General features: G+C 40.9%; 1 protein-coding gene across 1 annotated transcript; it reads right to left on the bottom strand.

The window, feature by feature from the left end:
• Positions 1–1,257: 1,257 nt before the first annotated feature.
• Positions 1,258–17,990, bottom strand: LIN7C (lin-7 homolog C, crumbs cell polarity complex component). Its single transcript, XM_042479499.1, has 5 exons — positions 17,910–17,990; positions 8,947–9,065; positions 8,616–8,687; positions 7,112–7,321; positions 1,258–5,277 (listed from the first exon to the last, which is right to left on the bottom strand). The coding sequence occupies exons 1-5, from the start codon at positions 17,944–17,946 to the stop codon at positions 5,122–5,124; spliced, it is 594 nt and encodes a 197-aa protein (XP_042335433.1). The 5' UTR covers positions 17,947–17,990; the 3' UTR covers positions 1,258–5,121.
• Between the last annotated feature and the right edge of the window lie 6,463 nt (positions 17,991–24,453).

The raw sequence follows: 24,453 nt of genomic DNA, 5'->3' as shown, positions 1-24,453 counted from the left end.
CGAAGGTTATTTCGGGTTACGAAATTTTTTTTGGTGCTTTTCGGCGCTATTTCGCATGAAATCGCGGCTTTTCCCCATTAGCGCCTATGGCTTTTTCGCCTTACGAAGATTTTCGGGTTACGAAAGCGGCGGCGGAACGAATTAATTTCGTAACCCAGGGTACCCCTGTATTGTGAGCTGCCTCAAGTTCCATATTAAGAAGGGCAGGACATAGATTAAATGTAAATACTTGACCTAGCTTGAATCATGTATGACTTGATACAAAGAAACTTCCTATTTGCATATGAAGGAGTCCAGTAGCATCTGTGAGACTAGCATAAACTTTCATGGACTAGTTTACTTCTGATGAATTTGTACTAGCAATGAACTTATGCTAGAACCCCCCCTCCCCGCCCCATTATGCTTAAAATTGCTATCAGATTCCTTTATGCTAAAACTAAGACACCTCTGAATACACTGTGAATGCAGGGTGCCAGAATGCCTCTCAGCCCAACAATTCATGCTTTAATTTTATAAAAGGTGAACTGTTGTCAAAGGAGCAGCACAGTCATACCTGCAGTCATTGTATAGGTCTTCTCCACCCCATGTGCATGTATTCTTTGTGGTGACTTCATATGTAAAGTCTTCATATGTGTTCTCAGTGCAAAGTCTGCCAGATTTTGGCACTGTAATGAATGTTGCAGTGAATATGCTTTTCCCCTGCCTAACCCATGAGAGGCGCTATGCTTTCCCACACATTTACACTCTTTACATTAACAAACCTTAAATCTTACACCATTTACCCAACGGCATGATTTAAGTAAAATGGACATGACTAGGAATGAGAAACATTCCCTTTGTTTCCCCCAAGTAGCAGCATTTGATTCTTTCACTTTTGAGTAGAATTATTATGAAATGAAAATAGCTACTATTGATGCTATTACCACTCTTTAAGCACTATGCCAACTCGGAAGAAACAGATATAACTTGAAGCCCATGGCTTTCTTATGAGTTTCTCATGTACCTTAATTCATACATGAGAACCTTTATTCAGACACATTAGTGGATTATGGATCTATTAACAACTCAATTTAAGTTTTAGAAACAAACGAAGAAAAAGCACTACCAAGCTGCATTTATTGGGGGAAGAGAGGGACATTTCTATCTATACAGACATTGAAATGTCTGCTAGATAAGTACTGTACTCCACTGTGGAAATTTGCTGGTAAGAATAGTATGGACGTTTTACATACAAAGCACTATACACACCAAGAAATATGAAGGTTCAATTCTTTATTTTCCCATTCCAAAAACAAAATCAGAATCACCACAGGGCCCTCAAGCAGCAATAAGAACATAGAGACTACACACACAGTATTAATTTGAATCTGCTGGTTATTAATTATTGCTTATGTGCACACGCCAATACAATATAGAACTGCACCTGCTCAGTAGTATTACTTATGTTCATTTCTTAATTCTGTAAAGAATTTAATCTTACTTTAAAATATTGGCTTTCAACCTGGTCTCAAGATCCACTTACGAAATTTCATGGACTGGAGCAACAAACAAAAAAGACTGAATATACATAAGACTCTTTTTGACTCTTTCAGAGTTTCTAGTGATCTGATGGCACACAAAATTAATTCAGCCCCAATCTCACTCCGGTTCTAAGCAATGATTATGGCTATTTTGTAAGACTGGAGGCAACAAATACTTTCCTACTATCTGTCATCCTCCCTATCATAACTTAAATCCAATAGGTTCTGGAGGTTTGCTGAATCCAAAAGGTGGACTTGAGAATAAAAATCCCTAACTGGGAAAACCTGTACATGTCTATTGAGAAGTAAAGTCTTAAAGGGAAGAATTGAATGGGATTTACCGTCACATAACTCTAAGTCTGTACTCAATTTACTTTTCTACAGCAGCCCTGGCTAGCCCAAACTACTTTTTAGAGTAATGGAACACATCGCTATATCCATTAAACATTAGGAGAACAAACTCTATAGTAGTCTTTAATTGATCCTATTTCATTCTTTAAAAAATATAGAAATAGAGGAAGCTCCAACACAAATCTATTATCATACAATTAAAATACTTCATGATTGGCCCAACTATTTTTGGTCTCAATACTTTAAATATCAATTGCTCCATAAAAAATATACAATTCAATAACATGATTCTACTTCTTGCCTCCTGCAGCAGGCTACAAGGTTAAACGATGCAGTTCAGTGCTCAGTCATAATTAAAAGACTAAAGAAACTCATACAGTTGTTGAGTTTCTAACATTCTAACTAACATTCTGCTGTTACAGGAAGGCTTGTGATAGCTAAATGTTCAGAAAATTTGTACCAACCCTACTAGGTCTCTTCATTTTTCAACATGATCATCCTGACTAATAATTTTTATTCTGTGATTAGAAAGCAAAAATCTACTGATATTTGCTTATATTTGACTGCATGTACTGTAATTCTAGTTCTTCAGACATTTGTTACAGGACACTTGCTCATAACGACTCAAATGCATTTCCAGCTGAATACTGACATCTAGTGGACAATTAAAATAATGCTATGTAGGGCTTTGATTCTTGGTTTTTAATCCATAGGGGACATAAGTGCAAGAATACTTGGGAAAAGGACAGAAGCAGGGATCTACTGCCTAATGGAAATGTTCTTTACAGGGGTTCTGTGGAAAGGAAAACAAGTACTCTCTTACTTATCACTAGGATATTGCTATGTTAGAAGAGATAAACACACTGACCTGAAGCTGAATTAAAACATAACAGGGTAATGGAAGAAAAACAAAATGACGAAAACTGGTTGATATTGTCAAGCATGGGCTGTTTCCAAAGTTGTCTGCCTACCAGCAAACCAGATTCCTCGTTCATGCTTGCATCCTCCTACATTTGCTTCAGAGAAGGGGAGGTTTTAATGCCTGAGTGGATATTCACTCATGTGTTACTGGATGCAGCCCTGAGGCTACCATTCTCAGCACAATTATTCAGAAATAAATCCCAGCAAAACCCATGTTGCTTATTTCTGAATAACACAGTAAAGACTGGGTTGCAGGCTCAGTTTTATACCACTGAACCATCCACTTTTTTAATGGCTGAAACCCCAGCAAAATGTTGTCATGGCTCAAAACATCTGCTGTAAGAATTCTAGATTGGCAGCTAGTTTTAAACAGCTGTAAGTAGCTGACAAGCCCCCATAGTTAAACAGTAGAGCTCCCTCTAGCTAAGCAGTGCTCAGTTTAAATAAGGTTCAAATGTCTAATCCTTGATTATGACATGGGAATTTCAAGAACACAGCTTAAAATGGAACAGGACACCATATCCATCACCAGTTTTCGGCTAGCTCATATCCAGAATTCTACAGCAAACACAGGCCTGACAAGCTTCCTGACTTTTTAGTAACCAGATTAGTAGCAACAGCCAGGAGATAAAACTGCTTCAGCTGCTGACATATTTCCGATAGCCCATATATGCGTTTCTACTGGCCAGGGCTCAGCTGAAAATCATGACGCAAAATGTTTTTTGTTTGCCAGTGCAATCTACAAAAGCAGAGGTAAGTGCAGACTGAGTTCGGTGTTTTGAGGTAGAGCACCTTCTAGCTAGAGGTTGGGGTACTACACAGTCGAGAATAATATTGTCCATTTCTACACTGCTTAATAGCCAGAGATCTATGAGAAATTCAGAAAATATGAGCAGTTGATAGGGGTCAATATAAACTATTTTTCAGTTTGAATAATCAAAGCAAAATCCATACCTTAATTGAACAGACTGTCTGCAAAAAAGTACTTCTGAGGTCTACTTTGGATCCTAGAATCCTGAAAGGATTTTGTAATAAACTGGGAATTTTCTAACACCCCACCCATTTGCCAATTTTTCATCCGTTACTATGGTGCACTGATAGTCAATTCCCAAATTCTTTACAGGACTGCAAGAGTAGCCCAGGCGAAAAACTATGTTTCAGAATTCTACGCATTTGAGCTAGGAGTGTCCTCCTTTCTTACAGAGTGTCTTGCTTGCTTTGAACTTTTACAAAAGAATGCCTGAAATCTATTAGTGTTTCTATGTCACTATAAAAATAGCAAAAAAGCATATTCATAGAACTTATGCTCTGACAAGGAATAAACAAGAGACATGATGTAGGCCACATCTACCATCACTGGAAACATAAGAGCAGCCCTGGATCAGACCAAAGGCATATCTGATCCAGCATTCTGTTCCCAAAATGGCCAACCTGGTCTGTAAGGGAAATCTAGAATCAGGAAGCTGTGTGCAATGGTATCCTTTGGCCTGTGCTCTCCAAGCTCCTCTGCTGCCAATAATATATAGCCATCATCATTACTAGCTTTTGATGGCCTAATCCTCCATGAACGATACAAGCAGACACGGTTAAAGTAAATTACAAGACAAGAGAAATTCAGGAATAAGTATAAACTTTTTTTTCTACACTGCATGCAACCTTTCGCTTACTAAATATAAATACACAGTTTTGATATTTCTTCAGTTGTTGAGAGGTTACTACAAATGTATGTATAAATAACAGGAATGATTGCTGCTCAGTTGTCAGTCACTGAAACATTAAATAAAAGCCTGCTACAAATTATTCACAAAAGAGGTAAGAAAGTGTTTAAGATGTCATTAACAGTATAAAGTTATGATCTAGAACATGCATAGAAACTTGTTCATCAAAAGTACAAATTGTACTTAACTATAAAATTATGACTACCTGCATGGAGATGATACATGTTTCAGAGCCAAGAAGAATAAGACCTGCTTTATATCTGTACCCAAAAATAAAGATTTCCAGTTTTAAACAATACCTAATGGGAAAAATACTAGAAAAACAGATGTTACAAATGCTGAAAATAGCTTATTAAAGTGTATTTTTTAAAAAATCAGTTTACTAATTTCTTTTGATGATTACAGGTTTGAACTGTAAAGAAGCATCTGTAAAAACGACATAGTTTCAAATGCCCGTGTAAACTTTTCTTCTGAGGAAGCATTAGGATGTTCAAGACAAACTTGTAAAAGATTTAAGGATTAACAAAATTAACATCTTTTAAACTACAAAATCATTTTCCATGAGTGGAGCAGACAAAAGTCATGCTTATCCATAAGTTATATGTACAATATTAATTCTGTTGCCTGCGCTTTGCTGATCTCATTTTTTCAAACCGTGACTCCATCTCTTCCAGGACTTTGGGTGTGTATCGTACAACCAGTTTAACTTTCCCTTGAGCTGCTTTCAGCAGTTCCACAGCTTTTTCATGGTGTTCCCCTTCTACACTCTGAAACAAATAGAAATATTAACCATTCAGTTAGTAAATAGCAAAATGCACTCCAGGATTCCAGCACTTTGTTATAAGGTACATAAGAGTGGAATCATGGTTATTTTTAAAAACACAGATTATGCTTGAGAAGTTACCACTAAATTTTTGAGTTATTTTATCAGCCATTATCTGTAGTAATGAATTGCTTAAGCATATAATTAAGATAAAGCAACTTTTAGATAAAGATAATTTTACATTTCACTTAAGACTTTAATTATCAGTTTGGGTTGTGGTCCATGCCTGGGTCCTAATACATTTCTGCACTGGCCAAAGCCTCCCCCGTTAAAATTTCTTGACTTGCTACTTTCTGATTTTTCTTTTATTATTATTTTGTTTCCCTTGAAATCATGTGTTTTTTTCTCTATGTAAAAATGTTTCCATATAGAATATTGCAGTCCATTCCTGCCACAATGAAGTTCTCCCCACCCCATCAGATACCTATCTGGCTCCCTTGTCATGTAATAAATAAGGCCCACATTATGGGTGAATGAGCTAGGAAAAGGGTCCTACAACTCTGCCCACCAGTTGGAAGGCTGGGTGGCCACCACTTGAATCTCAATATTAAAGAGTACTTTGGTCAGCAAGGACAACTATACTGATATAGAGATAGATGTAAAGTGGTATTGCTTGGGATGAACTGGTTCAGCTAAATATTCTGAGGTTATGTGCCACAGAGCAATCAAGCAGACAAGTGGGCATGGACAAATTTCTGATCCACAACACCTTTGCATGTGTTCAGCCAAATACACTTCATTTCCATATTAATCTAATGGCAGGGAATCTTGCCTCCAGGTACACAAATATATATTTCTAAACATATTTTCTGTCAAAATAATATTTTAAAATGCATTTTGATACACTGAGCAAACAATGCCAGGAAGCATGGAAGTCAAGTGGCAACTAAATTCCAAGCTGCAGGTTAGTCTAGGAGATGTGAATCAAGTAAGTTCATACTTGACTAAACTTGACTTCTTATCCAGATCTAAAAAGATCAAATTATTCACGTGTCCCTAACTTACAACCCAATTATTACCTTCAAACAGTCCCTTTAAACAATTAAAGGTATACCTTTAATCCTTCACTATTTATTTAATATCAAGTGCTAGCTTGCCTAGAATTCAAGGAACTTAGGTTAGACTAAGAAGTAACAATGGGAAAGTAAAATGGGGAAATAATAAATATCAGCATTATCATTTAAAATTCTAAGGTACAAAGGATATCACTAAACTGGATTAACTGATACTCTGGCTCACTGGCATCAACGGGACTTGAAAAGCCATGACTACAGTGGACCCTTGGTATCCACTGAGGTTTGGTTCCAGGACCCCTGTGGATACCAACAATCTGTGGATGCTCAAGTCCCACTAAATACAATAGAGTATTAAAATGGTGTCCCTTATATGAAATGGAAAATCAAGGATTGCTTTTTGGAATGTATATACTAAAAACATTTTCAAGCTGTGGATGGTTGAATCTGTGGATATGGAACCCTGACTGTAACTTGCTCCCTTTGATGTGACTAAGCCATGCTCTTAATTCTCCTCACAGTATGTAGCTCCTGCCTTATTAATTCAGACATTTCTTCATTAAATCGGAGGTTTTCATTAGCACTAGTGAATTTATAAATGACTGTCGACTCCATAATAATTTCTTAGACTTAATCATAATTGGTAGAAATAAACTGGAAACGACACTTTCCAAAGCATACATAAGATCAAATGATCAGTGTTTCTCATGGCCCTCAAGCGGTCACAAGTAGCTACTACAAGTGGAAGTTAAATTCCATCCCTACCACTCCGTTTACAGAAAGAAGCTGGTCTCCACGCTTCAATCCCCCGTGTCTATCAGCAATACCACCTGGGATAATTCGGGATATATAGATTGGAGAATTTTGCTCTTTGCCGCCCATGATGTTGAATCCAAGCCCTTCTTCTGTTTTTGGTAGTTCAACAACTCTAGGATGGGAGTGACCTTCACTGGCAGCAAAGGCAGCAACAGTGGCCTGTAAAACACAGAGAAACCCATTTCCTCCCCATTAATGCATAAAGATTTAGAGTTTTATCAATTATACATGTTACTGGAAAGTATTTCACAACATCCTGCTAAACACTAACACAAGCGTAATTAAAATTCCTTCAGATATACTTCAAAATATTCTCAGTGTCAGGGCTGCTTCTCAGGTGACTAGTACCTTGACTGACAGGCTGTACAGACTGGCCATAAAGACTGGCACGGGGGCGGAGTGGGGAATGGCGTCAGCATGACACATGTCCCGACTCCATTCCCATACCGGTGTGACACTGCACTACACGGCGGGCAGCATCATAATCTTCTCGTGCTGTGTCCAGATGACACAGCGCCAAAGGAGTGCCCAAAATCTGCAGTGCCAGCGGCTACAGCACCCTTTCCGTGGCACAGAAAGGAACCGCTTTTTGAAGCTCCTTTTTGCACTGCGCAAAAAGCCAAATCAGGGCCATGGCATGCAGTTGCCACGGCCTTGATCTGGTGAAGAAAGGTGGCTGGTGTAGTCTGTACAGCCCCTAAGAATGCAAAATGGTGTTAAAGCAAAACAAACTGATCAAAAGTGAATTTGCTTATATGCAGAAGAGCAATCTCTTCCCACTTGTACATATTTTTATACAGTTAATACATGCAAATTCTTTGTAACAGACACAATACCATGTATTTTTAACTTGTTTCCTGGAACCGTACAATTTATTTCGTAAGAAGCAGCCTCAAATGAAGATTTCGCTGCACAAAAAATGTATCTTGACCCAGATCTCTGGGTACAGACTCGCCTATAACCCAAATGCTGACAGGGCACTTCCTTTACATTCCTGCACTGTGGGAAGACCAGGTACTAATCCAATACATCAGTGGTGAGGAACAAGAATTGTTTTAGCAATCAGCATTCCATACATACAGGTGGGAAGGTGGTCAGTACACATGCAGTACATTCATGAATATTAGCTACCTCATTAAATTAATTTCAAAGACCAAGTAATAGAAGCGTGCTTTGGGAAACTGTCTTCTTTGGTTAGAAGTCATTTTTGCATTCCTCTCCAGTTTAATAAGTTTCTAATTCCTTAAAAAAAACTTTCACATTAATTCCCAAACCTACTATCATCAGCTCTGATATGCTCACAATATGCTACAGGCACAGATCAACCCTAATACCATTAAGGACCAAAGTTCTTAAAACCAAACACTGAAGTATCTTAATTATTTTCATAGCCCAGTTTTATAGACTGTGATTTCAGATGAATTTTGTTACCACAAGCTAATAAGGCCCTTACCTTGGCTGTAGCATTAGCTCTCACTTCTGGGCTACTGCTGATGTCCACAGTCTCATATACATGTTCATATACCTTTAGAAAAAATATATATTCAAATACATGGTTGATCAGGTCAGGGTGACTGAAGTAAACCAGAAGAACAACACTGTGCATTGACCAACATTTCGCAAATCAAACTGAATCCTAATCAACATAGATTTTTTTTTACAGCTCCTGCCCTTTTCTCTGCTTAAGAGTAAATTTACATTTTAATAACATACTTATGTTACAGCTCACATAGGGAATATGTATTTGCATCATGCACTATACGTGTTTTCAGAATTAAACTTACCTCCCTTACTGCATTACAGAACTCACTTTGAAGGACTCTTTGCAAAGCCTGTAGTTTTTGTGGGGGCACCTCTCCACTCCTCTGCAACTTTTCTAGCAACTCAATAGCCCGACAGATGTCTGGAGAAAGACATGAAGGGAAATTACATGAGCAACTGAATTTAACATAGAGGAAATTAGTATCCTTGAGATGGCAATGAAGAATATCTCTTACTATTCACAACAGGGGAACCATAATTACTTTTAGATGCTCCCTCTATGGAGGATATATCAGTACTTTCCATTTCATACCAAGCTGACTGATTGATACTGCCTTTTTCAAAGAAGCATTAATACCACACATCCGCTCCCAAGGTGGCTGGAGTGCACATGTCATGACCATGCAGTGCAGCTTCAAGCCACGCTCCTGGGTACTTTTTTTTTTTTTTTTACTGTTCCTTCCACCATCCCTGAGCACATTTGGATGGCTGTCCCTGTGTACCTGCACATATTCGCATGTGCAGCACGTCACCAGAACAGGGCACTGGAGCAGAGATGTGCCCATGCAGATGCCAGCAAGGTACAATCATGTCCCCTCTTTGACTGTCTGTTTTGTGTATGTTGGACTCATCTTCATGAGAGGTTTTATACTTTCTCTTTTGGGCATTGCCACCCCCAGCGCTTGGGTACAGTAGCTCTTAAATACACGTCCACACAACTTGGATAATGTTTAAATACTCTACAGGAGCTGAGCTAGTCACATGAGTCCTGAACACAAAATAAAGCAATAAAGACCATGTGATCACTTCCTGACCATATACTTCTACTAAGAGTGGTTCCCCAATGACTGGGTTAAGAGGTAAGGAGATTTCATATCTGCACTGGGGGTGGTGGTGGAAGGGGGAGATAAAAATCTTGAGCTTATTTTAGTTTCTCACAGTTTGTTTTGTGAATGATGAACACCTGGCTAAGAAACTTGTCAACTAAATCCCAAGGATAGCATACTGGATTTCCAAAAACCAAAGGTTCATTTGGATTTTCATATGAAGGTTTAAAGGGAACAGGAGAATGATAACTATTTTTAAATTAAATTAAGATAGTAAACTCTATAAGACTCTAGTTAGATTTTTATTTTCTCCCTATTAGCTCTATATGGTTGAAGAACTGAGAATCTAAAAATTATCCTCATCCAATGAGTTGCTGCAAAAACAGAAGCTAACAACCTTGATCTGTGGTGCAGCCCAACAGAATATAGGTGCAACAAAAGACACCTGATAGTGAAAAACAGTGAACAGATATAATTTTTCCCTGCAAATTACTGTCATATTCACTAAAACTGCAACATAAATCCCTGCTTCTATATATTATGCTGAGAGTCATTTTAGGAGGGAAAGACTTCATAAAGCCTAAACAAAAGGGCAGGATACCACAGGCCAACCCCATGGTGTCTTGCCTGTGGTTCCAACCCAGGTCAGTCCCTGGGCTGGAGTGGAAACAGGCAGGTATTCACATGCCTTCCCTCCACTGTGCCATTGGTCAGTTATCGCCATACATCCCTTACCATCACATCCTCTATGAAGGCCAAGGGTGGAAATGGGGCACCTGACTACATTCATGTGACCAGGCACCCCCTTCTGCCATTACAGACCATGCCTGGGGCCTTTGAAAAGGATGTGGGGGCAGGTAAGGGGTGTGTGCAGTTTGCCAGTTCTTGTGGCAGTTTCAGAGAAACTCTGCCACAAACAACTGGCCTTTTCAGACCAGATTAAGGGCCTTTTGGGCTGGGATCAGCAGGGATCCACTGAATCCACATTCACTGTCTGATCCCAGCACGGGACTAATGGCTTGTGTCTTCTGGACAGGATGATGCTAGGTTAGGGGGGACACAGGCCTTTTGGCCTGTGCGTAGAGCCCCATAATCACAGGGCTCCTGCATTCTCCAATTCTAACATTTTCCTTATTCACTCAAATATTTGCTACTATCATCAGGTTCTTGCTTGGACAGACACCTAGCTATGCTTTAAGCATTTAGTTCCTTTCTTTACTAGAATATAAATGATGTCCTATTTCATGTTACAAAACAAGAGCTTTCATGCAAAGTACATAATAATAATAACTTATAGTATACTAACTCTTGCCATTCAGTTTAAGTTCATACTTTCATTCTAAGAGCTATTGTGGTATATGCCATGGTTCTCATCTTCCAGAACAGTGAATTGGTCTATGGAATAAAAATGGGCTGGAGAAAAGCATTTTTATATTACAGAGCTCTATGTTTTCTTCTGCTATGCTCATACTCCAACACAAAATGATATGCAAGCCATTGCCAAAAGTTTTCTAGTGGGCATGGAAATCATTAAGTCCTCTGCTGTCGTCTCTTTTACCCATCAAAACAAACAAATAAGAATAACATTTCTCAAAGCTCAGTCTTTGAAGATGGGAACGTAAAATACAGAGACTTGCATGACAAAAGGCAGAGCCAGAGGTTCTTGCAAATATTGTTTAATTTGCCTTGAGTGACTTAACAGCAAACTATGAAACATGGTCCAGTATAAATATGAAGGCTATAATAAGCAACTGTAACAATAACTATAAATTCAAAATAAAGAACAATGTAGTGCCTTTGCAAAATTAGAATATGACAGTTATTCATCTCCAATTCCCCAAGGCACCAGGTCCCATCTGATCTTGGGACAGATCAGTCAGTCCTGGTTAGTATTTGGATGGCAGACTGCAAATGAATGCCAGGTACTACATTTCAAAGGAAGAAACTGGTATAACCACCTCTGAGTATTAAGAAAACCCAATGAAATTCATTGATCACAGTAAGTCAACAGGCGACTTGAAAGACACACACACACACATTAAATGCCACTGAGTTAACTTAAACTTATAGTGACCCTATGGGGGACCTCCAAGTCTATATTATTACTCCCTATGTTACTGCCCTCTATTTCACTAGAAAATAACAATCATAAAGAAAACATTTTCGTGGGAGAATACCGTAAGGACTCATTTATAAATGTCCTGTCTGATTTTGAGAATTACAATGTGCAACATTAACAGCCAGGTGTCATCTAGAATTACCATTTAAGTTTTGAAAATTCAAAAGTTTTATTACAGAAGATCAAAGTAGACATTTCAGTAAGATTAGCAGAGTTTCTTAGAAATCACTGGGAAGTTGTGAATTCAGTGGGAGTTTTTGAAACTACACATCAGTATTGGTAGTCACAAATCCATTTTAAAAAAGAGATGCTTCTAGGGTTTGAGATTTTACACAGGGGATTTATAGAATAAATAGCTGGTGCCCACCACTTCTTTGGAGTGTGTTTGAATGGAGTACAATTGTTCATTCTCTTTAAATACTGTGTACCAAGCTAGCAATCTCCTACAGGTTTCAGCATTAAAAATGCAGATATAAACAAAGATGATGGTTCAGACCTCATTCCATAACAAATAAAGAGGTCAGTAATCAGTGCTACTAAATATCATTCTTTGCCACAGCTTAATACACATCAGATATCAGTCAATGATATGTTTGCTTTTCTTTTTCAGAACTGGTTTGTATTTTAGGTGTTTTAGTAAAATACAAGGGATTTCTAAGGAACTGAAACATCTCTCCAATGAACACAAAGACCCAGAATGACCCACTTGAAATACTGTGTTCAAGTTATACATTACTTTGTGAACATGATTTCTGTTCAAAAGATGTTACAATGTTGTGTTAACATAATTTGCCGTCGCAAAATTGCAGCTCTCTCTTCCAAAAATCATTATTTTCCATATTTCTATAAAAACATTTCTATAAAATTAAATTATTTTCATTTTCTGAATTATTTACAGCTTTAAAATAAAGCTGAATGGTTGCCTAGAAGTCTACCATTTATTGTTGTTTTTGTTATGGAACTGCAAATAATTTATTTTAAAGCTCAAGGAGCTGAAAGGAGAATTAGATTTATCACTCATAAATAAGATTCTGTTTCGCAGATGATGCGACACACTCTTTGCTAGCAAACTGCTATGACTGCCATTGCTCTGGTCTCTGAGGGAAGAGAAGAGCTGCCAGCATCTGCTGGACTTAATCTGCTCCCTTGCTGACATCCCCCTTTCCTTGTGTGTTGTGAAAGCCTGTGGGAGGAAATTGTTAAATTAACTATTTGTAAGCTGTAAGCCATTCTGGGAGCCTCTTTGGTTGAAGGGCAAATAAATAAATATTTGACTATTGGAGAAAAATACTTGTTACATTGTCCTAAATCCGATGTCATACTAGCAGACATTCACCAGTACAGCAGGGCTTTGCCCCCTTCCCACCTGCAGCCCTCTACACCGCCACCTGAGCACCTGCTCCAAAGAGCTTACCAGCCTTCCAGAGCCCACAGGGGCTGCTGCAGTGGGAAGCTTTCTGATTCAGATGGTGAAAATAATCCAGGTAGAATCTAGGTTGAATCTTTGTTGTTCACATGCACTTTGAATGTATCCAATGAAGTTGGGGCGGGGCTGCCAGAAGACCCACTTAACCTGGGATAATCAAAGTCAGGGTTTTTCCCAAGTTTTTCTAAAAGATTCACATTCTCGACTGTGTGAATAACCTGGGACAAAACAGGGTAAAACTCTGTATGCCTTGAATGTGCTTTGAATACATGTGCATCATCAACTTTATCTTTATTCAAGTGCTGACACGTGTGAGCAACCAAACTAGTAAGGATGCACATACAGTAGATGCGGTTCCACAGTGTGAGCAACAAACCTGGAATGCATGAGTGAGATTATTTGCATAGTCATCCTAAAAAACCCAACATGTCAATGACCTCAGATGAAGCTCCTCTTCCTGATTCTGCTGAATGAAGCAAGAATTGTCAGCACAATCACCCCCTTAGAATATGGCTAGCGTTTCAACACTCCAATTGTTTATAATGGAATCAAAACCCTGCTATAGTTTCTTTTTGCAAAGAGAACTCTTTCCTTGAAAGATGCATGTTCAAAGTTATAAATAAAACAACAGATAAAATATTGCCTTTCCCCCACATAACTGAGTTATCCTGTACAGGTCTGGCTTCACACAAGGGGGAGTGACAAGAAAATGATGAAAAGAGAATCATGTTGAATTGCTTGCTTTCTATGAAACCTGACCCAGTAAGGGTAATTCAGCTAATTTCAGCAAATTCACTGGAAAACAACAACAACAACCAGCTGTAGTGATAAACAGACATGGGGGGGATGCACAAAGGGAGGGGAGTGAGGCCTTGGTAAGTTTCTGTTGTAGACCCTTCATATCCATTGGGGTTTGGTTCCAAGACTCCCCCTATGGTTAATAAAATTAAGACAGTCCAGACTTCATTTGCGATTTTGGTCCTATGTCATGTAAGTAGAATGCAGCAAGCCTGGGGCAAATTCAAAATAAATCACCATGTAGGCCAGCTCACAGTATGACTCTGGACCAGTCAATCTCTCTTAGCTCAACCTAGCTCACAGAGCTGTTGTGAGGATAAAAGGGTGCGGACAATGATGACCACCAACGAATACCGGGTGCTGTAGACCACTACGTCATTAGGAGGAATGTGGAGAGTGCAGATCACACCAAGTGACCCCACTGAAGTAGGGTGACATCACAGAATGGGTGGTGACACCCGGTGAGTGCCCCCACCAGCCGCGGCATGCTGCAGGGAGGAAGAAGGCCTGGCTCCCACACATCTCTGCCCCACATGGCTTTACCCTGAAGTAAAGCTGCATGGGACAGGGAGTTGGGAGCAGGCACTTTTGGCTCCACCCCTGCACCAGATGATAACTTGGTGCAGAACGCCACTGCTGTAGACTATGTTTCAGAAGAAGGAACACGCAAAACCCACCCCTCTGAGTATTCCTTGCCTAAGAAAATCCTTCATGGGACTGCCTTGACAGCAGCATGAAGGAATATACACACTGAGAGAGAACCACGAACTCTTGGGAGGAAAGACAATATGTAAATGTAACAACAGAGATATCAGGCTATTAACAACATATGCTTTCCAAACTGTAAATTTAGAAAGCCATGCCAACTGAAAAATTACTAAAACAAAGCTATACAAATAGGGTTGAACCAGAATCATCCAATATCTTTGCCTAATGTGAACTCGGTAGTTCACTTAATACATGCCTTTACTAGATTGTCACACAGTAAGGGCTTTAATCTAAGCCAATTTTCTTCCAGTGACTTCAGCAGAACTAAGTAGTCTTAAATCCAAGTACTTTAGCTTAACTACTCTGTTGACCAGCTTCTTCTGTACAGTATATTGAGGTACCATTACTTTACCATTAAATGAAGCTGTTCTTCTAGTTTGTATCCTGATTTCTAATACTTCATTTCAACTCCAATGCAGTAATGATTTTTTCAAACCTGGTCATTTTATTTGTGGAAAACTGGCATATGCTTTTAAGTATATGCCAGTTGGGATAAGCATTTTCAAAAGAAATGGTTTTCATAAACTGCGTTATACCTTGATTCACACCATACAATGCTTGTCCTACAAAGAAGTGCAGTTCCTCCACCTTAAAGACACTTTTAAAAGTGTTCTCTTATACTTGCATGTTCTTTAATATGAATCACAATTTGTATCAACAGGGCTAGACACCCCCAGGTTCTTAAGTAGTATTTCCTTACCCTATTATTCACTATAGCCTATCTATCTCTGTAGCAGCTTATGTTTTAAATGAGATACAAATATCTGAAGTAAAGCTTTATAAACTCAAAATCCTGTACTTAAGAGTCCAGAAGTATCCCTACATTCTTCCAAGACCAAACTGACCTTTCATAAGTCATGGGTGTATGTATGCACCTTCCAGTCACCTGTGGACATGTAGTGACCCCATGAATTTCACAGGCAAGGGAATCAGAGGAAGTTGCCATTATCTTCCTTGAATATAGATTACATCACCTGGTATTCCTTGGTACTCCCTTCCAAGTAGTAGTCCTTCAAGTACTGACTCTGATTAGCTTCCAAGACCAGATAGGATTGGGATCCTTCGTGTTATTTCAGCCCTGATTCATCAGCCTTCTTTAGCCTCTTCTTGGATGAGATAAGTGGTCAAGGTGGTGCTCTCTTGGGCTACAATTCACATTAATCCTACCCAGCATGACTAGGGATTATGGGGGGTGTAGTCCAAACTGTTTGGAAGTTTCCAGTTTGCCTTAACTCTGCTTGGAGGATACCAAAATTCAAAGATATAGCCGTGTTAGTCTGTAGAATCAGTATGTAGTGAGATCTTATAGCACCTTTGAGACTAACTGAAAAAAAGAAGTTAGCAGCATGAGCTTTTGTAGACTTATGTCTACTTCTTCAGATGCATTTAAAGGATACCAAGTAAGGAGAGTGAGAGGGCGATAGCTCTAGCAGCACCTGGCTCACATCCCCTGGCTGAGCAAAGAAACACAAGAGTAGCTTGTTTTGACAGGCTGCTGAGGAGCCAGAAGTGGAGTGCCTGGCAAGGAGAGGAGGGCCTCTGGGTGGAGATATTGGGGGGGGGGGCGGCTTTGCAGAGTCATATAAGGGGAGCCTCCCGGTCCCTGACAAATATTTGTGGAGCAAGTAGGGTATATTCCCCCACTCACAGGTTAAGGATGCACTCTGCAGCTGGGGTTGCCTGGTGTCCCTTATTGTAAGTTGCTGGTGTGTATACAGTGACCCTAAAGCAAACCTATCACAGGGTTTTCGTAGCAAGATTTGTTCAGAGGAGATTTGCCTTTTCCTTCCTCTGAAGCTAAGAGAGTGTGATTTGCCCAAGATCACCCAGTGGGTTTCCATGGCTGAGCAGTGATTCAAGCTCTGGTCTCCAAGATGGTAGTCCAACACCCCACACCACTAGACCAGGCTGGCTCTCCTTAATGTAAGGGATGGCCCTTATCTGAGGGTTGGAAAACTGAACAAGGTACCAAAAAACCCCATATATCAACTAGGACACTGGGAGATCAGGGTTCAAATCCCAGCTCAGCCATGGAAAACCACTTGGGCAATTCACACTTTCTCAGCCTCTGAGGATGGCACTGGTAAAATCTTCCCAAGAAAACCCATGGCAGGTTCCTTTTAGGATTGCCCTAAATTGAAATGGTCTTGAAGGCACACAACAACAACGAATTTTGGATTTGGGTGGGGAGGTCTTCACAAAGACACGTCTGATCTGCACTGCAAAAATAATACTGTTTGACACCGGTTTACCTGGCATGGATCAGTGCTATGGAATCCTGGGATTTGTAGTTTGTTCTTGCTCCAACACTCTGTGACAGAGAAGGCGAAATATCTCACAAAACTACATATCCCAGAATTCCATAGTATTGAGCTGTGCCAGTTAAAGCGGTATCAGACCACATTATTTCTGCAGTGCAGATGAGACCAGAAACGTGTGCAACGTGTCATTTATCAATGTGGGCAGTATGTTCCTTTCACAGGGCGAAAGCCATACTTTCACTTGAATTCGACAGGAACACAAACGTATTCGTAGCTACTAACACGCCTACTATAAAGTGAAAGCTGTTTATAGTTTACTAATCATAGCAACAGGAGCCAGGGTGGCATAATAGTGGGCCTGAGTGCTGGACTATGACTCTGGAGACCAGGGTTGAGTCCCTGCTGGGCCACGGAAACCCCCTGGGAGACCTTGGGCCAGTCGCACTCTCTCAGCCTCCTCAGGGGAAGGCCATGGCAAACCCTCTCTAGAACCACAGAACCAGAGAGTTTGCAAAGACCCCAAGGGGCCATCCAGCCCAACCCCCCCCCCTTTGTGCCATGCAGGAACTCACAATCAAAGCAATCTAAATCTGGCCAAGAAGACCCCATGGGAGGAGATGATTCCCAGCTTGTTGCTGCTTGAAACCCTGGCCAAGGATACCAGAGCCTCAACTCTGGCTCTCTCCCTCTGGCCCCCGAGGCTGCTCTGCAGTGGGTCTCCTCAGCACCCAGGCCCTCCCTCTGAAGCCCCTTGCGACCCCTCCTCCTCCTCCTCCTCTGCTTTCACCTCTCTCCAAGCGCACAGGCTCCCCCAGCGCCGCCATCTTCTCTCCTCCTCCTCCTCCTCCTCTTCCTCCTCCTTCCCTCCCTGGAAGTGACGCTGGGCCCAAGGCGGGGCTGCTGCTGTTTGTGAAAGGAAGGACTGAGGAGGAAGGGGATGGACGGTGGCTCAATGCCTGGGTTGAGCTCGCCGCCTTCCACACACACTGCAGAAACATTCCCTTTGGACCCCGCTTTAACTGCCATGGCTCCATGCTATGGAATCCTGGGAATGGCAGTTTGTTGTGGCACCAAAGCTCTCTGACAGGGAAGACTCAATGTCTCACAAAACTACACTTGAACTATATAGAAGTGTGTGTGTGTGAGTGAGAGAGAGAGAGAGAGGTTGCACCTACACTGCAGAAATAATCCAGTTTTACCCCCATGTTTAATTGCCATGGCTCCATGCTAATGCTATGGAATCCTGGGAACTGTAGTGTGTTGTGGCACCAGAGTTCTCTGACAGAGAAGGCTGAATGTCTCACAACAAAACTACACTTCCCAGGATTCCATAGCGTTGAGCTATACAGTTAAAGCGGGGTCAAACAGCATACATTCTACAGCGTAGATGCAGCCTCAAGTGTAGTTTTGTGAGACATTTAGCCTTTTCTGTCAGACAGCTCTGGTGCCACAATAAACTGCCATTCCCAGGATTCCATAGCACTGAGCCATGGTAGTTAAAAGCGGTGTCAAACTGGATTATTTAGGCAGTGTGCATGCAAAGCCTGAAGGTGCTCATTGGCCAGGATTTAGCTGCTGCTCCACTTTCAGATGCAGGGTGACCAGACATGTCCTCCTTTTTCCAGGACACATCCTCCATTTCCACTTCTGTCCAGGAGGATGCCCCCCATTCTGAGCATGACTCAGAAGCATGGATTTACATTCATAGGAATGGGTTTTTTAGCCTTTATTTGGTCATGTCCTACATTTTTCTGGCACGTCCTACATTAGGGCCTTTGGTCAGATAGGAACATCAGAGGGAATTTTTTAATAAAGAAAAAGGGCAAAGGTCATTCTTTTCCTGCCAAGCCAGTGCAAGGGAGGAACAAGTGGCGCTGCTATGCTGGGCATACATACAAATGAAAATGAAACAGGGGTTCTAATTCGCTCTTCATCGATAATGCAGTTTGGCACCCCTTGAACTGCTATGGCTCAATGCTGTGGAATCCTGGGGTTTGGAGTTTGTTATGGGCAATGCCAGAGTTCTCTGACAGAGAGGACTAAATTTCTCACAAAATTACAAACCCCAGAATTCTATAGTATTGAGTCATGACGGTTAAAGTATTGTCAAACTGCATTATTTCCAGACCAGCGATGGGGAACCCATGATTCTGCAGTTATTTATGGACTGCGGGTCCCCTGATAGCTCACAGCTTGCCTGGCTGGGGAATGCAGTCCAGGAATACATGGCTACCTGTTGCACTGTGGAGAAAAAGATCTATGTCACGTGGCCAATTTTACTTCCCACTGGGCAACCACACGTCTTCCTTTTCAGGGACCTGTCCTACATTACAACTTTCTGTCCAGGAGGCATTTCAACATATCCTCTATGTTGAGCATAGGTAGCATGAATTTACATTTCTACAAGTGTTTTTAGCTTTCATTTTGGTCATGACCCCCTTTTTTCTTGAATGTCCTACATTTTGTGGTGACTTGTCCTTGTTTGTGGTTATGACATCTGGTCGCCCTGCTGGTAAAGAGATAGTAGAGCAAAAATGCTGGACCACCTTGCTTCTTCACACTAAAGGCCTTATCTAATCTGGAACTGTGTATTCCACAATAGCCAGCCAAGTACCACACAAGCAGGACAAGAAAGGAATAGATCTGTTTTTCTAGTATCCAGAGCTGTTCTGAATTCAAGTGCTGGTAATAACATTAAAAGATGTAAGTGGCTTGGCACCTTGAAGGAGCTCTTCCTATAAACACCTGCCCAAGGACTGAGTTCTGCTGGAGAGGGCTTTATCTACTGTGGCACCCCAGCTATGAAATACCCTCCCTCATAGAGGCCCAATTGTCATTTCCCCGCCAAATAAAAACAGGTTTGCTGGAGCCTTGCAAGGGGCATGATTTAACTGATATCTGCACATGTTCATGTCTTAAATTGTCTTAAGCTGTTTTAACTGGTTTTAAACTTCTTTTAACTTGTCAGATCATTATGTTGTTAGTCTGTTTAAATTGCTCTTATTATTTTGAAAATGTTGTAAACTGTTAAAATTGATTTTAAGTGCCATCCTGAGATTCATGGACATAGGGTAGGGAATAAAAATTTCAATAAAGAAATAAGATGTATGAGATCATAGACTCAGAGTTTAATCTTAACCCCTGTTGATGTTTATAGTCTACTGCTGAAGCATCCCAGATACATAGTCAATCAGATTTTGTTTGAAAACTTTACAAGGCTGTCTGTTTTACTCTGTAACAGCTAATACATCAAGAAGACCATCCTACTATTTAAGTAAAAGACTTTTATTGCAATTTGGGCCTATTGGTTTGGGCCTGCTCTCTGAAGAAACAAAGAACAAATTTGTTCCATTATCTTTGTGAAAGTTTGGCAAATATTTGGGTAAAAGTGTCTCTTCTTTAGGTCAGCCATATGCAGTTTCCTCAGTCTTTTCTCATTGGAATTGGTTTCAAAGACCCTCAATATCATTGTTGCCCTTCTCTAGCTATGTTCCTTCTGAAATGGTGCACTTTCCCCTTCATCTTCCCACAAATCATATGGAGCATACACACAGCCAGCATAATTGCTCTTGCTGTTCATGTCTGAGAGGCATGGATTCTGGAGTGCGCTACAATGGGGCACTTCCCTCACCTACACCATTGGCAGCTGTCCTCTGCCGGGGCTCCACAGACCCTCTACAGTCTCTTTTTCCCCCACCCACCAGCCTAGTGCTGATCCAGGAAATCTGCTGTGCAGGTGGAGGCTCCAAAAATACAAAAGCATGGGCATGACGTGCATGAATGATTCATCTACTACCTTCAAACTTACACTGTTTGGACATCTGGGTAACATGTTGTGGATGGCTGATGCACCTCCATGGGGCTCTGTGTGAGGAGAGGTTTCTTGGTATTATTGCCAGTGTGGAGGCAAGATTCAACTGGCAAAATTCTCCCCAGATCAAGGGGAGAACAAGAGATCACCTAGAAGTAAGCTTGCCATACCCTGGTTCCAGGCGGGACATTCACGGTTTTTCAACCATCTGGAACATCCTGTCCTGGGTATGGCAGCCGTCCCGGAACTCCCAGTCACCACCTCCTCCCTCTTACTAATGCAAGGCCTAGCTGCCATACTAGACCTTGCTGGGAAGGAGGGCTCGGGGCGGAACCGCAGGGCCTAGCCAGTGGGCTGGGCTCCAGAGGAGGAGGCCACAGCCACGTGGATTCCTCCTCGGGAGCCAAGCCCACTGGCTAGGACCTGTGCAGCTCTGCCTCTGAGAAGGCTTCCTGCCAAGCTGGGCTCTGAGAAGAGAGGCCGCGAGAGTGGCCTCTCTTCTCAGAGCCTTGCTGGGCTTGGGAAACCTTCTCTGAGAAGGCTTCCCGCCGTTTATATTAATGCTTTTTGAATTTATTAATTTTTTGGTTTTTAGTTGTTTGTGTCCTCCATTTACAAAATATGTCCTACATGGGGGGGGAATTTTCTCCTACATTTGTCCTACATTTTTTCCCATTTGTCCCGGTTTGGAGGTAGACAGTTATGGCAACCTTACCTAGAAGTGCCTGGGAACCCTATTACCTGCATCAATTGAGGAAATGTAGCAATCGGGTGCAATTGGCACAGGGAAAGAGGGATAACACCATGCTCATGCCACTGAAATCAAGCTGGTATGGCCAATAAGTCTGCCGCCACACTTTCTTTAATGATTCCATAATTAACATCTGGATGTTATGGATTATAATTAAAAGGATTCTCGATTCTACAGTGACATCATTATCTCTGTAAATTGCCTCCTTCCTGGATTAAGAAGAGGGATTGTAAGGATTATTTTAAAATGCAAAAGGCTTAACTGGATGATGTGATAATTATTTAAATGGACAAAGGATTTAATCATAGTAAAACTGGAAATTGGGTATTTTCTTTTTCCCTTTTTATAGAAATATTTTGGATTATTCGTAAGAGTGAGAGCACCCAGGGGAAAGGGCACTGTTTTTGATGAGGGACATTCTGTAGTTGCTGCTGTAACAAAGTAGCAGATAAGACTGGCAGCTTGACAGTGTAACTACATGCATAGAATTATTGTTGGGATCAACAAAAGAACTCCAACCATCACCCAGGACAAAAAAGAAGCACGATCAAAACACTGGTAGACTGGGCAAAACACATCTGTGAACCCCCTTCTTTGTAGATGAACTGAAGCACCTGGACCGGGCTCTACAGGCTAACGGTTATTCCAGCTCAGACATCAGAAGGGCTGACAGGCCCAGAAAAACCCAGAAGAGTGAAGACAAGCAGCCACCCAAAGGGAAGGTATTTTTACCATACATCAAAGGAGTCACAGACAGAATAGACAAAGTGGTGAGGAAGTGTGACCTTCAAACGGTTTACAAACTGACAAAGAAAATCCAGCAAATGCTACACTCAGCCAAGGACCAGAGAGACCCTCTCACAGCTGCAGGAGCTTACCGCATACCATGCAGCTGCGGACAAGTCTACATAGGGACCACCAAATGCAGTGTGCAAACAAGAATCAAGGACACGAGAGACACTGCAGACTGGGCCAGCCAGAAAAATCAGCAGTAGCAGAACATGCCACAAACCATCCTGGGCATAAAATACTGTTTGAAAACACTGAAGTTCTGGACCCTGGTGGCGCAGTGGTTAAATGCCTGTACTGCAGCCATTCACTCAAAACCACAAGGTTGCGAGTTCAAGACCAGCAAAAGGGCCCAAGCTCGACTCAGGCTTGCATCTTTCCGAGGTCACTAAAATGAGTACCCAGACTGATGGGGGGCAAATTAGCTTACTTGCTGTTCACCGCTATGATCTTTGGAATAGCGGTATATAAATAAAACAAATTATTATTATTATTATTATTATTATTATTATGCCAACCCCTACAGTAGGATTCCCAGCGGAAAGCAGACATTGACAATCCACAAACACCTGGACAATTTCAACCGGAAAGAAGAAACCCTTAAAGTGAACAAAATTTGGCTACCAGTCCTGAGGAATAGCAAAATAAGGACTCAGCAAATGCCAATGGGAAACCATTCAGAGTCAGGAGCTTTCCCAGCAGATAATGATAACCAATTAGCAGACATTAATCCTGTTTTGCATTAGCCTCCCAGACTGAGGCCGGCCATCAGCACAGAACAATACACATGCAAATCACTCCTGCATTCCCAGGCTCACACAGTATATATACACCCAATTTTTCTAGGCAAGCATTCTCTGAAGATGACAGCCATAGATGCTGGCAAAACGTCAGGAAGAAAATCTTCTAGAACAGTGATGGTGAACCTTTTAGAGGCCGAGTGCCCAAACTGCAACCCAAAACCCACTTATTTATTGCAAAGTGCCATCTCCCTCTGGCTTTCCAGTAACAAACCCTAGCAAACTCTGTGCTGGGGTGACAGCACATGTGCCCACAGAGTGGGCTCTGAGTGCCACCTCTGGCACACGTGCCATAGGTTCGCCATCACTGTTCTAGAACATGGCCACATAGCCTGAAAAACCCACAAAAAACCAAGCATACATCTATTCTGTGAACACCTCTGTACTTAAAGCTCCTACAGTAGTTATAAACCACCTAAATATGTATGAATTAGTGTCAAAAGAAATGAAATATTATTATAAAAGTTAAACCTAAAACATTTATGTAAAGCTATTGCTGACATATTTGAAACAATTGCATATAACCCTCCATATTTCAGTGAAAAATTCTACTTCAGTTAATAGATAATGAAACAATAACAGTAATGTGTAAGGGAAAGCCAATAGTACTCCCTCCCTCATACAAATATTGCCAGGAAAACTTTGTGATAGACTCATCTTAGGATCATCATAAGTTGGCAATGACTTGAAGGCATATAAGAACAACATTTATTGTAGAAAAATCAATATTAATCTTATATTTGTCTTTCTAGTAATAATTGAAAGGGTTCTACTGTATTTCAGATCTTAGTTTCTGCTGCCTTCCATCTCTAATTTAACATATATTATTAATTTAGTCAGTTGTACTACTTGCCAAATTCTGCCGATCCATTCTTTTCTTAGTCAAACTATGAGCTATTCAACTGACATCTTCTGCAATTAACTTACAGCATAGTATGCCCAGTGCTACTGTTTCTCACTTCTCCTGCTGTAGCTTGTATTTTTTTAACAGAATGCAATCCTGTGTACATGGACCTAAGAGAAAGTATTAGTGAATTCAGTGGGGCTTACTTCAAGCACTATTGTATTGTGTTGCCACAATTAAAAGAATGACTTCCTTTAATTTAAGGATTGCCAGCCTTTTCCCACAAGAAGACTTAGTGCTTGCCAAAGGTGTGTATCGGGGAGGAAAATGAAAGAA

The sequence above is a fragment of the Sceloporus undulatus genome, chromosome 1 (assembly GCF_019175285.1).
Source record: "Sceloporus undulatus isolate JIND9_A2432 ecotype Alabama chromosome 1, SceUnd_v1.1, whole genome shotgun sequence".
Classification (NCBI taxonomy): Eukaryota; Metazoa; Chordata; class Lepidosauria; order Squamata; family Phrynosomatidae; genus Sceloporus; species Sceloporus undulatus.
This window is presented reverse-complemented; position numbering and strand designations above follow the sequence as displayed.